General features: G+C 32.6%; 2 protein-coding genes across 5 annotated transcripts in view; one reads left to right on the plus strand and one right to left on the minus strand.

Moving 5' to 3' along the window:
• nudC (nuclear distribution C, dynein complex regulator) overlaps positions 1–15,477 on the plus strand; it is an 84,886-nt gene that overhangs the window by 964 nt on the left and 68,445 nt on the right. The window contains exons 3-4 of the mRNA XM_015327042.2: positions 338–553; positions 633–830. Coding sequence (XP_015182528.1) covers positions 338–553; positions 633–830 — 414 coding nt within the window. The remainder of the gene's footprint in view (positions 1–337; positions 554–632; positions 831–15,477) is intronic.
• LOC107069595 (uncharacterized) overlaps positions 1,024–15,477 on the minus strand; it is a 61,194-nt gene continuing 46,740 nt past the window's right edge. For 3 of the 4 annotated variants that reach the window (XM_089170176.1, XM_089170175.1, XM_089170174.1), the window contains 2 exons: positions 2,785–2,997; positions 1,024–2,428 (listed from right to left, as the gene is read on the minus strand). In XM_089170176.1, the coding sequence (XP_089026302.1) occupies positions 2,105–2,428; positions 2,785–2,997 (537 nt within the window). In that variant the 3' untranslated portion in view covers positions 1,024–2,104. The remainder of the gene's footprint in view (positions 2,429–2,784; positions 2,998–15,477) is intronic. The other variant, XM_015327043.2, reaches the window with a different exon arrangement.

The following is a 15,477-nucleotide window of genomic DNA, read 5'->3' on the forward strand; positions in this document are numbered from 1 at the left end:
ATATACCGTGTTATAGGGGGGATTACTGAACAAATAGGAAATACCTTCATAATAGGAATATAAAATATTCAGATAATAAAAATATAGAATAGCAGAACAACACTATTCGTTGACTATACGACGTCGAACGACTATTTAACACTCAAGGAAATTGTGTGATTGATAAAATGCTCTGATGGAAAAACATTAGTTTAATAGAGTGTTTCAATTATCAGGGTTCTACTGTATTTATAATCTATAAATCTATAAATAATATAATAATTTCTCCTTTACAACAATTAAAATCATGAGTGATTTATTTAAACATACTTATATTATATAATATGAATTTCTATAGCTTATTACCGGAAAATTCAAAAAGTATGAAGCAATTGCTTTAGAGAAAGCTGCTGCGAAGAAAGCTAAACGCGCAGAATTAGAAAGAATATCGAAAGAAAAGTTGGAGAAAAAGAAGGAAGAAGAAAAATTAGAAGAACAAATGGATATGGATTCTAGAATAGTTGAATTGACGGATGAGCAAGCGGTTAAATTGCAACAAGAGATAGATAAAAAAGTAAGTACTTGATATTTATTTATTAAGTATATGTAATTATTGTAATTGATATAGTAGATAATTATCGTTCTTTATGTAGAAGATATCTAAAGAAGCAACTGCTGTTCCTGGAACTAGTGGTGTTAATGCTGACGGTGATTTAAAGAAAGAGAATAAAGAAATCGATGATGATGATGATGAAGAAGATGAGAAAGAAAAAAATAAACTAAGGCCTAACTACGGTAACGGTGCAGATATGCCAAACTACAGGTGGACGCAAACTCTTCAGGAAGTCGAAGTAAGTTTTTGAACAAATCTAAAATATTCTAATACATTTCTTTTAACCCATAAAAATTGTATTAACTGTATGGCAACTTTATTTACAACATAACATAATATCTATTTACCTTTGATTGAAGAGTGATTGACTATCCTGGAGCATCTTTATTCAAAGGAAATAAGGATATTAAGGATATAAATGAAATACGGTGTTTAGGTTCTAACAGTTTCTTGTTGAATTGATGATTATTTAATACGCAAGTAATATCACAGTCGTGAAGGGCGATCGACGCGATCACTCTTCATTGCTTTTCCAACATATTGATATCCTGGAACGACATCGCACGACGAAATTGTCCAGGTTTGATTTAAGGCGTTTTGTGTTAGTATGAATTAAATTACGAGTTCCTAAATATTAATATTCTTTATCGTCGTTGTCATATGTTTATTCGATATATTACCAAATTCAAATTTCTATTAACTTAAAAGAGAATCTTTATCGTGGATTTAGAACGAGGACATCGATACAATTTATACAACGTACGTTAAATTGTTCGAGAACCGTTTTAATCAACGACTAGAAATCAAGATTAAAAAAAGACAAAAATTCCAAAAATCGTACGATCATAATTAGATCATAAGAATTTTCATATTTTTCTTTTCGTTTGTCTTACACATACTTTTGGATTTTATCTCGTGATTACGATTCGAAATTTGGACGACGATCTAGGGGGTTCATTAGTCAATATCATAAATATAATACAATTGTTCACAAGGCGAGGGTTTTTTCGTTATTACTATCAGCCGTACTAGCTCGCTTGACAAGGTCGGTTATTTATTACACAAATGTAATTACTGGGATTCACGTACCACACTTTTTGACAATGTGCAATACAGCCTTAAAATTCTATCTCTCCAGCGAATTGTCTCAAATCATTAAGAACGCGTTTAACAAGACTCGCGCTTATATAAATACGAAATTAAACAGGGACTTTCTTCTTCGTGACTCGTGTAGCAGATTGTAGTCGTTGATTATCATCGGGAACACGATCCTTCCATGTTGTTTCTCTCATATTATTCTTTTCTTCTTCCTTTTCTACATCTCTTCTAAGAAAGTTCGATCTTGCCACGACGTATGTTGTTTATGTGCTATCGCGAGGACTCCAAAGACACGTTCGCTCTTCTCTTCCCTTCTCTCCGTTCGATTTCTTGATCTCGGCCTAATTGTATTTGTCGCGAGCCCTCACTATAATCAGAAAAAATAATACCAGAGAAATTCTCGAATGCTGTTTCTCATGAAGATTCGTTTAGATTGATAATGAGACAACAGTTAGTTACAAAAGGACACTCACTTTCCATGAAGAGGATTCCTGCTAAAAGGCCGACCATGAATAGGAAGCTCATTGTGCACACAAGTACGGTGAGCTGATTCCTCGCACACCAGGACTTCCTGTAGACGGTGGTAGGTCTGCCGAGGCCGTTTACAACCGTAAAATGCGTACTGCTTGCTACCGATGCAGTATCTATTTGTTTGGGTGTTGTTACCGTTGGCGGATGCATCGCTGCGAGATTAGCCAAATTGGCGGCTGTTAGAAGTAAAGTTCCCGATGCTGCGCTCTGTACAAACAAAACAGAAATTCGATCTTCTTTCAACGATAATCGAAAAAGTAAAAGTTTTAATTTATAGAGCTGATTAACATTTGCGTTAGTTAGTGAAAGTAACTGATTGTGAGAGAAATAGTAGGTTTAATGACTTCATTAAGATATGGAAGATAATCGTTAGACATTTACAACGCTTGTTTATTTCCAGTAGGAAGCGTTCAATAGAATCTTTTTTTAATATCACGATTAAACCTTTATCGTGCCCGGAAAGATCGTAATAAAAATAGTATATAACCACACTGAAGAAAAATTTATCTATTTTAAAAGAAAAATAATTTCAAAGAATTATAGTAATGGAAAAAAATACTAACGTGTGTACTGGCGGTTGATCCCTGAGATGAAGTAGATCCTCTCGAAGGAGAATCAGGATGCAAATGATGATGATGATGATGATGGTTGTGGTGATGCGCCCAGCTTCCATTTTCGCTATCTTTTTCAGTTCGCCCAGCCTTGGGACATCCTAAGGACGGCCTTGGGATGTGCCAGGAAAGCGGACTATCCTTCGCCGCCGCTGTTGTTTCGATCTGAAAAGAAAAGAAAAAGTAAATGAAAAAATAAAAATAGCGACATAAATTGACGCGAAGCTTCGATTGCTCAAGCGATAATGCAGCGCACGATTGCACTGCTATGCCTTGCCCGCATGTCTTCCACCTGCAACCTCACATCGTTTATCTGTCACCAGAAAATACGACGGCTTCTTGTGTACAACGTTGGTCTCGTGCCAACGGCAGAAGATTTAAGTTCTCCATTCGTGTAACCGTAATGCGAATAAGTGTTTTCTTTTTGTAAAACTACTAACATTTTTTTACGAAACCATTTTTTCTCTATTTACTTATCTTTAAATACTGTTGATTACTAATCAAAGGAATGTTGTTCTTAGATTTGTCTTTTAGAATTCTTATGAGTTTTTTTATTCGATAATAAGTGACATATTACTTCGTAAAATGTATGAAAGTATTTTGTAATTTATCTTTTTTTTTCAATTCACGAAGTACGCGAAGTTTATTAAAAGAGCAAAAAAAGATAATCATCAATTTGAAATAATGAATATCACAGAAATAAATAATGAATAAATTTGTTATTGATTTAGTATATTTCTTGTATTTATGTTCGTTCAAAGGTATACATACTCCTTCAATGTTCTTCCGTCCTCGGAGGAAGATCGAGGAGAATTTGGTCGTCTGCCGGGGGCAACGAAGCGAGCCGACATTCCGGTTTTATTGTTGCACAACGACGTTCTCGAATTCCGTGCGCGTTGTTCGCTCGTTCGTAAAATCCAGGCCCACACTCTTTTGCGCACGAGTTCTAGCGATCGATTCGAACACTCGACTTGGTGTGTATAATACACCACTATCGTGATCGCTCGTGATCGTTAATTAATAATACACCGTCGACGAAAGGAATTCGATAAAGGAGGCTTCAATCGATGCCTTACGAATATTCGATAATCGATTTAATGCTCAAGCTCGAATCGTGCGCGCTTATTTTTACAGTGACCACCTTTCCAAAAAGTCCGAGACTTATAACAGTTTATTGATAGTAAATCTAAAGAAAAAGTACAAAAAGAACTAAGAACTCTAAGAGTAGAAAACCAGTTTTCTGCCGTAGGTATTTATAAATTGAGATTGAAAATATCAACGAATCGAATGCACGACGAATTTTATTCGATTTGGGCAGGGTTTTTTTAAAAATAATTTCTGTCTATTGTTCCTTGAGACTCGAAATTATTTTCACGTAATTTGCCAATTTCAAAATATTTCCGAGAGATTGACATTCTTTTTTTTCTTAATTGTTTATTTATTTGAAGTTCGATTGATTAAGTTTGCTTAATTGGCAATATTCGCACGTAAATCAAGTTTATTTCATGATGGTGGTGGCCTACCTTCATGGCTGGGCGCCATTCAAGGACTACTCTCCTTAGTCTAGACGAGTTTCTACATTCTTTTTCGTCGTCAGTGTTGATTTAACAAATGATAAAAACGATAAACAACGATATTGTTCAATTACGTGGATAAAAAGAAAGACGGACTAACTATTATTCGTAAGTTGAAATGTGTTGGTTTAGTCATGGGATTCTCCGAAAAAAAAAAAACAAGTTTTTAAACCGTTAGAATTCGCGAAATTTCCAGCATATTGACTTTCGTCGTTTGGAGAAAGCAGTTATCGAGGTGCCATTAAAGAGGACGGTTATTGCGTAATGGATCTTGGAAAGCAGAAGATATTTGTTGTTTCATTAAATTAGTTAGTGTATGTAAGCCTATAGAAAGAAAATTTCAAAAGGAATATTTTTTTTATTTTATTTTTCTTTGTGGAAGATTTTCCTCACATTACCTATCCTCCCACTTTTTCCTATCATTTTATATATCTACCGATGTTGCTAGCTGTGATCTCTAGTGTTATATATAATATAAATACTACATTAAATATACTAAAGAAAATCACTCTAAAACCGACATGGTTTTCTTTATATATATATATATATATGTTTAAGTAGATAGAAAAGAAATTTCAAAGGGTTAAGAAGGGCTAGTCAAGGGAACGAATAAGAGAGAATGGTTCAAAGAGGAACGTCAGCTATTTTTACGGAATTCAATACTTTGGTCAGCCTCGAAGCGCCACACCTGCATCAGGTCCAAGTAATTGGACACCCTGAAACGGATTTTGAACCTGATAGACGCGTCCGCAATTTGGCCGCAACGCGTTTCACACTACGAACGCACAAGAGGAGGCACTTCGATAATTCCTGCAGCTCATTGTTTCTGCCTACTTGTTTCAATTTGTCTTCGCTTATTATACCTTTTTTCTTGTTTTTTATTAAATTAATTTATTAAATTAATATTTTTTATTTTCATCGTCCTTGCTCGGAACAATGACTTCTCTGTTAAAAAAGTAAGTGTAAATAAAAGACAGGCATCGAGAATACGACCTCGCTATCTTTATGATTAAAGCGCTGGACGATTAAATTTGACATTGACGCGCTCGTTCCAGCTCAGGGGGAAGAGTCTGATAATGGATCAAGCTCATTGCTCCTCCTTTAATCGAACGTACGATGCCCTTCGACGATCTCGATTTTGCAATCCCTTGATAAACTTTCTGTTATTCCTCAGTGAGCTACCTTGGAGGATTCAACGGACAATGGTTGTGAGTGCTTCGGATCATTAATAGCCATGATGCAGATAAATTAGCATTGGATCCCATTAGAGTAGAAAGGGAGAAAAAGATATATTTCTTTCTTTCTTTTTTTTTTTTTATTGCTATTATTCCTCCTAATCTTTTATAATTTTTTATTTTTATTTATTATACAAGGATTCATATATATTTCATTTTCTTTTCACGTTGAAAATATTCCGAAATAACAACACACTTATCTAACTAGTTTTTCGTTTTTATCTGAAGCTAACGGAGCTTTGAATCTCCTCAATTTCTATTTCAAACTAACAACCAACCACTGGTTTTCCTTTTGCGAATAAAATGTTCTTAATATATTCGTTGGCATTTCGAGCAATATCCACGTTTCTTCTATGTTGCGATTCAAGGATATGTTTAATAACTAACGACGGGTGCATTCCTACACGAATCCGCCATAATGTTATCTACGTACGTTGAGATAATATAACGCCTTCATTAGACTTGCTGTCAGCCAACAATCAAGACATCATTGCGCACCGTCTCTTTAAGGTGAATGCAATTAAAATTGCGACTTTATGAAATACACCTAGGCTACTTTGAACTCTCTTTCTCTCTTTCTTCTTTTTTCCTTTTCTCGTTTGCCACCGGAGATACAAATCACTGGCGTGATTTTAATCTTGAACTATTCGCTGCTCTATCTACTTCCTAATGAATTATCTATTTGAGACGTTCACTTTTACAATAGCTAAATAATAAGGAGATAGACAAATTATGGAAGAATATACCGCGTATTGATGGAGGAAAAAAAAAGAAAGAAAGAAAGAGAGAACGCAAATGTCATAATATTTGAAAGGATACGTGGCAATTTATTTTAACCGTTTAAGATCGATATTGTATGGATTAGCGTTTGAGTCCTTGGACATTCGACTCGGTTTTAGCGGGACCGTTTTGAGAAGATTGAAGTGTGTTGTTGGACGCGTTACGAATAGGATTATGAAATGGAATCTCTATTACGATGAGAGTGAGAGTATATTTGGCTCTCGCTTAAGTTTAATGCAAAGAAGTTATTTGGCGAGATGTAATGCGTGATCAAAGTGAATAATCGTTCAACCATTTTCTGCTTGAAAAGAAAAATATGGAATCGGTTTTACAAGCTCGAGCATCGAATGAGTTTAATTGTAAATTCTATTCTATAAATGGTTGTCTATGATGTATACTTGCACTTGTGTCTATAGATTTTCTTTATGAGAATATCGAAAGACTTTATTGATTTCGATTTGTAAGATTATAGATAAAGATCGTTCTATCTATCAATCGATCGATAGATCTCTTTTATTGTATCTACCTACACATATGGTACAAATCTAAAATAAAACTCAAAAGCTAAATCGTAAATATCGGTTTCGTAGTTAACGATGATTATACGTACGCCTACTTCGAAATTGCCCTTGTTCCTTTTAAGTTAGATTCAGGGAAAAGAATATCAAACTAATCGCGACCTACGAATGCTATTACTTCCGTTATCACTATCGTTGCTAATTAAGGTTTACAGTAAACGACTACTTATCGTTAAACTTATACACAGATGCATCTATCACATATACGTTCAAGTTCGCTAAAAAGAAGTGTTAAAAGTATAGCAACCGATCATGCTCTTGTTCATTCTAATCGTCCTTCTAATTTTCCGTCTTCCGTATTTTTACATCGTGCATGGATAGATCACGAGGTCGGTTAAACTTCCAATTAGTAGATATCAGGTTGATTTGTAATAAAATAAAAGGCCGTCGAAAGGTAATAAGAAAGAAGGATCTTTTAGTAGTGATTCAAAAGAAAAAAGAAAAAACGAAATTTATACACGCGTATAAGTGTTTAACGAAAGTCCTTATCGGTAATTACCTGTCATTATTATAAACGTCTTCGACTAGGGATCGTTATGTTACTAGCGGTAGCTTGTTCGATACTTATTGTTAATCGATTGATATTTCAACCCAAGGATGCATCTTAATTTATTAATATTAAGGGGTTACGCCACCCTGGCGCTTGGAAAAATAGCTATAAATTTAAACTTTTTGTTAACACAGACATTAAATATAATAAAATAATCTTTATTCTACATATATACATAGTACTTTTATGAACAATTTCCAATATTAAATTAAGAAAAAAAAATGGCGGAAATATAAACAGATATGTAGAACCCTGTTTTGCTGATGGTGGACATGATTTTGATTTAACAAATCCTGTGGAAAAAAAACAATAATTGTTTATTGATAAGAAAAGCAATGGCTTAGTATTCATCGAGGGGAAAAAATTTTTTTAATTTTGTTGTAGAAATAGCAGCTGTTAAAAAAAAACTGTTAAAAAATTAATAACATTTGAACAAGACACACAATCAAAAAACGGTCCGATGAATACTAAAACAATCTTATGAAGTGTAAATGTTACAAATTTCAAACAAATCGTTTAAGTAAATTTTTGGATATCGTGTCCACCATCAGCAAAACAGGGCTCTACATGTCAGCTTATATCTCCGCCATTTTTTTTCTTAATTTTTAATATTGCAAATTGTTCACTTTGGTTTATTTTTCTTGTTTTTTATCAATTTATGACAAAGATCGTTTTTTCTTATCGTATAGAGATAACTTCGTGGAGATCAGTAGAATTGGTTTTCTTCAGAAATGTCAGCAAACAAAGCGCTAACGTTTGCAATAAGTAATTACAAGAAACGAAATGAAAGTGGTCGTATATGTTTATGATATATACGTATGTATGTGTACATTCTATCGGTCGTCATCGTCTCCGTGGTCGTCCAAGAACCACTTCGAAAAGAAGAAGGAAGAAAGTTGTTTCCTCATGAGAGATCTCGACAAAAATATCCTTACGTTGACCACGGATATGCGTTTTACAATGAGTCAAGAGTTTTCACCATCTGTTGACTCGTTGGCCTTTCTTTACGCGAACACCTCGAACTATCATCAATGGGTGATATATACCGCCACTTTCGATATATCCGTTTCGTTATGGCAGGTACTTAACGTAAGTATTATGAAAATAATTCATGAGAGACTGTTTAATGTTATGCTATTGCAATGCAAATGTGAAAAGGTTACGTTAAACGTGCTTTTATGTAGGTGGATTTTTTTTATTTGGAATCTTTCCCTTCAGTCTTCAAAATTTGAATGATTGGAAAGCAATATACAGGAGAATGCAAACGTGGGATGATGCATTTCTGTGTCTTATCTTGAACTTGTATACTTGTTTCCTTTTTTTATTTCGATCGGAGTCGTAAAAGCCGTCGAAAGTTGTGGAAACTTTCAAGAGTAGTCATATTTTCTTGGTCATACAACAAATATACGTGAATAAGAAAAGCCGGGAGAAATATACGCCATTTCAGAATTTTATTTATTTTTTTTTAAATCGATTTCTTCGTTTTTAGTGGAGATTTATGGATTTAGAAAGATTTTTAATTTAAAACAAATTTCTAGCCATATCATTTACAAGCTTGGAATTTCTTATTTCTCGCTTTGAAATTACGCAAGTATTCTCCAATGTATGTATGTATGCGTATATACGTGCATTATCGAGACTATATCGACTGTGTAAGAGATTTCATTAATTCTTGCAATTTACATGCTCGCTTGATAATTCTGTTCTTTCTAGTCCCGTGTTCCCATTACTTTTCTTTCCCAATCCAACAAAGAATTTGCTATCTTGTTCATCTCATTTTGTTAGGCCACGATTAGTAAGTCCTTCGCAATCGCTCATGGCGATTCGTCAAATTTAACGAGCTCTGTATCTCGTTCATTCGTATCGTGAACGTTCATTTTACACATAGTAACCAACGATGTCACCTAATCATTTTCGTCTCCTCAATTTGAAATAGTGTGAACAGCTCCTTGTGTGTATAATTAATACCCAATTAACACGTTTTTCTCGTCACTTCGTAACGGCACTTAACAATCTACATAATCATTCTTTTTCATTTCGCAATATAAAAGTACACGTATCAAATACGTAATTTCGTCTGAATATTATTTTTCGAATTTGACATTCAATACAAAAATTTTCAAAATTATTAACCATAAAAAAGTACAGGATAATTATACGATTCGAGATACATATTCATACAAATATATCACATATGTATGTCATTTTATTTGAATTTTTTCTTCAAATTTAGCATTCAATCCAAAATTTTATTCGTAATCAGGAATCTCATCTAATTTTTATTTATTTTTTTCAAGGAAGTTATATGATTAGATACATATATCTAATCCTATATATAATATCCTTATAAAATCTATATAAAATCCTTCGTAATTAAGAATCATTGAAATGTTTTGTTAAATTTTTTTCTTCCAAGAAAGAGTTACGCGATTAGATTCGAGTTTGACAGGCTCTTCGAAAGTGGAAAAACAAGCAATTACGATTAATAATAGACGATAGAGTTATATGACCACAGATAGGAACGCTGGATATCGAGATGAAAGTATTATAATTTCGGTTTCTTTTGACCTTACTACTTCAACACTTTCTTTTTTCATCTCAGTAGAAATTTGCCTTATGACATAAGCGCAGACTCTTTCGCTCGGGATACACCCACATTAACAAACCATTTCTAAACTACTTTCTTCTTTTCTCGCGTCATGGTCAAGCATTAAACGTGACGATTATTTCCGTTCATGAGATGAAAAGCTTAAAATAAATTGTATGCTGTTTATTTTTTTTTCTACTATACCAAAGAAATATATTATCTTTTGATAATATTATTGTTAGAAGATATTACTTGATTCTAACAATAGAAAATAATTTACTTAAATAAACGAGGTTCTATTTCGAAATAATTATTTACGAATCGCCATCATCATTTTATCATATTATACCTAATTTATTTAAGTGTCAAGATTATCGAATTCTAACTATAAGAGAACTCGAATTTAATTTAATGTATTTGCGATTAGACCTTTTCTAGGTCGTTTGGAATAGATATTTTTTTTTAAGTGCCCATCCAATTTACATATACAACATAAATACAGACTCTGGATAAGCGGTATTTTTCGTTGCGCCATCGTTAGAAGTTATGTTTTATCCTCGTAACAACTCGTAAACAAGTATTCAGATGAAAATAATAATTTCTGTAAGCTCATCATGATCATTTACATCTGTGAATATTAAAGTTTATAGATTTAATAAAACTTTAATGATACCAAATCCGATTGTTTTAAAATGGCTCTTTAAATCTTCTGTTAATTAATTAACCTCTTTTATATTTTGTGTGCATATATTTAACTGTAACGAGGAATATCAAAATGATTTTAATCGATTGGCACTTCTTGGAATCTAGGATACGTTCGATTTCAATCGAGCGAGTGTTGAAGTTTGCGTTCTAGTTTTGAAAGTGAACGCGTTTGGATAACTTGTCATTCTCTTAGGTGTTACCGTTTCATTTTTTATTTTCTACTTTTTTTCTTTTTTGTTTTAAGGCAAGGATCCAGCTGTATTACGTGTTTCGACTGCGAAACGAGCTGCGAATACGAATGACCAAAACAAATCTCTGAAGTATTCGTCTACTAAATGTCCCCGTTACTTTTCACTTTTGAGAACCTGTGACACACCTGTATGTATCATGCGAATGATGGTCAACAGGAAGAAATAATTTGTTTTTAGCATATCCTATAAAGGTTCATAAAATTGGATTTTTTATTTCCGAACTAATCAAAGAAAAAGTTTATCTTCAACAATCTTGCTAAATTAGCATATATACTTTCCTTACATAATTAATATCTTGACTAACGTTTGCCGTTACGATATCATCGTTCAATCATCATCATCATCATAATCATCATCATCATCATTATTATTATTATTATTATTATTATTATTATTATTATTATTATTATTATTATTATTATTATTATTATTATTATTATTTTCGAACGTTTTTACTTAACGCAGGATTCTACTTTGTAATTTTTTTTTTTTCAAATTTTTTTTTTCTATTATTTGTAAGTAAATATATTTAAGAATACTCTCTGAAAATTTCAAAAAGATCAGAGCATCCTAACTGTACTTTTCCGTCCCTCGAATCTACCCGTGCGCGTTAATCTGTAGCGCGCGGTGAACCTACTCATACCACTTTACTTCGTTTGTTCGATCAACTGCGTACTATTATAAATCTCTTATTTCTGCCTATCTCTTTATTATTATCGGTAAATAAATGATATTTTGTAGACGTAAAAACTAGTATTCACTCCATGGTATGGGCCATGGCACCTAAACACATTTTTAATGGAAAAAATATTGTCAAAATGGTATGCCTTACTGCGGCATGCATATTTAATGAAGGTTTTCAAACAATTTTAAAAATTATGGAGGTAATGGGTATTACAATCGGCGAAACCGCTGTTCAGTATGCCAGCAAACGAGACAACGAGCGCGTTGTCAAAGAAAATCGCCGCTCGTCTGAAGCTTCCAAAAAGAGCAAAACAAAAAAAAGACAAGCTAGACTTGAAGAACATTGTCTTCTAGAGTAGTCAGAAAGTATACTGTATGGTGCAGGTATCGCTGATTAAGCGTAAGTTAACGTTTTTTGTGATTTTTCTACTTAAAAAAACTTTAAATGCGTTTTTTTTGGTATCATGTTTTTATACCGCGTGTTGTAAAAATCTCCAAAACTAGCTATTCGATTCGTCTGAAATTTTTACCACATAATCTATACACATGTATCAACCGCTGGTAGCAGATTTATAAAAAAATTTCATTTTTTCTTCTTATTTTTTGCCAAAAAAATAAGAAGAAAAAAGAGATTTTTGATAATTTTTTTTCAACTGACACCATTTTGTTATTTTTGTTTGTAAATGAAAAAATCTGCTACCAGCGGTTGCTGTAGTCTTTGTGAACATAAAACTATTCGAGTTTTTCATTTCAGATAATCCGATGTCAAGATTTTTACAACACCGCAAAGGCTAGTTTATTTTTAGGCTTTCAGTTCAAGGGCCTTTCCAACGTATACAGAGCGTATAAAATAAATAAAAAAAATTATTTAATGTACTTCAAGAGTTTATTTATTAAGCACAACAAACTCTACATCAATATCTTTCTTAGTTCTCTAATAAAAAATTAACAAAAATACCTTTTTTTTTCGAGCGACTAAAGTAGAATCCTGCCTTAATGTACATATCCTAGATGTTCATTCGTATGATACAGACATCTGTTCCGTAGATTTCATTCCTATTAAATCGATGTGTCAGCTGGTACATACACACATATAGTACTTAACGTTACATGATGATCTCGTAAGTCAAGGACAGACCAGGTGTCCATCGTGTGTCCGTTGTTGGATAAAAAAAAGTAGACAATTTATTGAATACAATTTCTTCGTTAAGTTGTCACAAAGTAAAACTTGTCAACTTGGTTAAATCAACTGATCTCTGTTTTCATGAATTAAGGACTCTTCGATGGCGGCAACGGCGCCAGAATGATTCAGTGACAGGGGAATATAACGATCAATATCGCCTTTCAATGATCAAGATCAATGGGATAACTTTTTTCTCTCGGGCTAAGTCCGTTTCCACATGCATTTCTTAAACGAAAGGATAATTGTTCTAAGCAACAGGATATTAAATACGATACTTTATCAATCTGGTTCTACTTTTAAACGCAACATTTATTTTATTTCACTTGGTAATTCGAACGTTACTCGCAGTGCCACAAAACTGATACAAAAGTTTGCAAGAATTTTATTTTTGATTTTATACGGTTTCCTGTTTCTGTCTTTTTTTTTAAACTTATTTTGCTCTACCATCAGTTAGTTATTCATGTAAATTTATATTATGAAAAAAGTCAGTGATTCTACTGAGAGACAAACAAAATTTTGAAAGTAGAACCTTGAAGTGTAAAAAACATTAGGAACTTAAATTTAGATCTTTCGTTTCGTCTTTTTTTTTCATCTTCTGTTAAGCAGTCGGATGTTAATCTTGTATGGGGGTTTCCTAATCGGTAACGTAACGTGACATATGGTTGGCTTCACACAACCAGTAGATTATTTCGTTCAAGATATACGAACGAATCGGCAACGTGGCAATTACGACAAAGAGGATAACTTTAACGTCAATGGATCCTGAGCAAAGTGAAATCCCTCTTCAGAATCGTCGGTTTAACGCCGCGGAACATTCTTTTTAAGGTCAATGGCTTCTTCTCCAGTTGTCATCTCGTAATGGATTCGTCCTTTATGTCGACGAAAATATATTTTATTTACTTGAAAAATTAATTTCTTTTTCTCCATTTTTTATCATCAATAAATAGGAATTTCCGATGCTAATTAAATTGTTTCTATTTACATTTCCATTTTATAGCTTAAAATAAGATTTTGTTTCTTTTTTTGTATCTTTGTTAGTCCAAGTTCAAAACACATTGTAATCATTTACCTATCTTTTGAGATTCCTAAATACAAATGATAATAAGAATCCATCTTTTGGTGATTAGCAGTACCATTAATAATAATATCGCATAATAATTGATTTTTCAGCTACCGAAAACATGTTTGTTTGATAGATAAAATTCCATAGACTTTTGTCTGCCGTATAAATGATCGATAGAATGACCTAACATATTGCTGTTTTTTATTCTACGTGTTCTTCCACTTTCAGTTCAAATTGTTTGATCGAAAATTACGAGATATCTTCAGGAAATACGAATGTTGTTAACGATTGATCGAAATCTATCTATATTGAAGAGAACGTCTATGCGTTCTCTTCAAACTTATATGTATATCTTATTTTAATTCTTACAACAAAAACAAAAAACTAAGTTTCGAGAGAATCTGACGAATGCACAGTTTAAAGAGTAAGATAATTGTAGGATTTATTTATTATAATATTATTACCATATATAGAAAAGTCACCGGTATGGTCTCTGGGTGGAATAGCTGATGAAAAGTACACTTTTCCAAATTCAAGTAATAAAAATGGAATGCTGAATGAGATAGTTATAGATAGACACCAAAATCGTAGAGTGTTTATCAAAGGAAATATAATTCGTCGGAAACTAAGTAAATATAAATAATCCTTTTTTTGAAACTCAGGTATAAAATTTTTTTTTGTTAGTATGGTTTTCAATTTTCCGTTTTCATCTACATTCTTGCGCTGTATAACAAACATTTTAGGATAGATGAAATAAAGACGTTACGAAAAACATATGGAAAATACTGCTGGACTGAACGAAGGTTCTGGTAAAATGCAATGAAAAATCTAATAAAGATATTCTCTAGAAATGTTTTTTCAACTCTATAGCCTACCACACTTCGAGACCCTTATTATTTATAACATATCTCGTTTTTATTCTTTGGATTACAAACTTATCTTTCTAAATACTCTCGTCTAAATAAAGATCTGAACAATTAAAAATCTAAAAAAACGCATTGAATCGTATCGCTCTCTCAGCTTATCGAACTGTGCAAACAACGAGTCTCGAATTTGGGACCCGTGGTGTAAACTCCACCAATTCACGCTGGGTGTTCAGGCTGTTAAAAATGTTTATATTTGATTAAAAAATTAACGTAAATTTCTTTATAACGTAAATATTAAAATTAATAATATAACTTTCTTATATGCATGGGTCAGTACATGTCTTTGGATATTTTTTATAAAAACATATAAAAATAAAATTTAATAGACATATTTTGATCTTTATTATATTTTTTTACTTATGAATCAAATATATTTTATAAAGAAGCAAAAAATAAAAATGTGACAGTAATTTACTTGCTTTTGAATGGAATTTTTTCAGCTGCTGCTAATGTATTCTACAGTGTTATCTAATTCTTTTTCTCTGATGTATCTTGTAATAATTCTTTTTTGTAAAATATTGCAGACAAC

The sequence above is a fragment of the Polistes dominula genome, unplaced genomic scaffold (genome assembly GCF_049000335.1).
Source record: "Polistes dominula isolate Pdom_NZ unplaced genomic scaffold, Pdom_raw_medaka contig_15, whole genome shotgun sequence".
Lineage (NCBI taxonomy): Eukaryota > Metazoa > Arthropoda > Insecta > Hymenoptera > Vespidae > Polistes > Polistes dominula.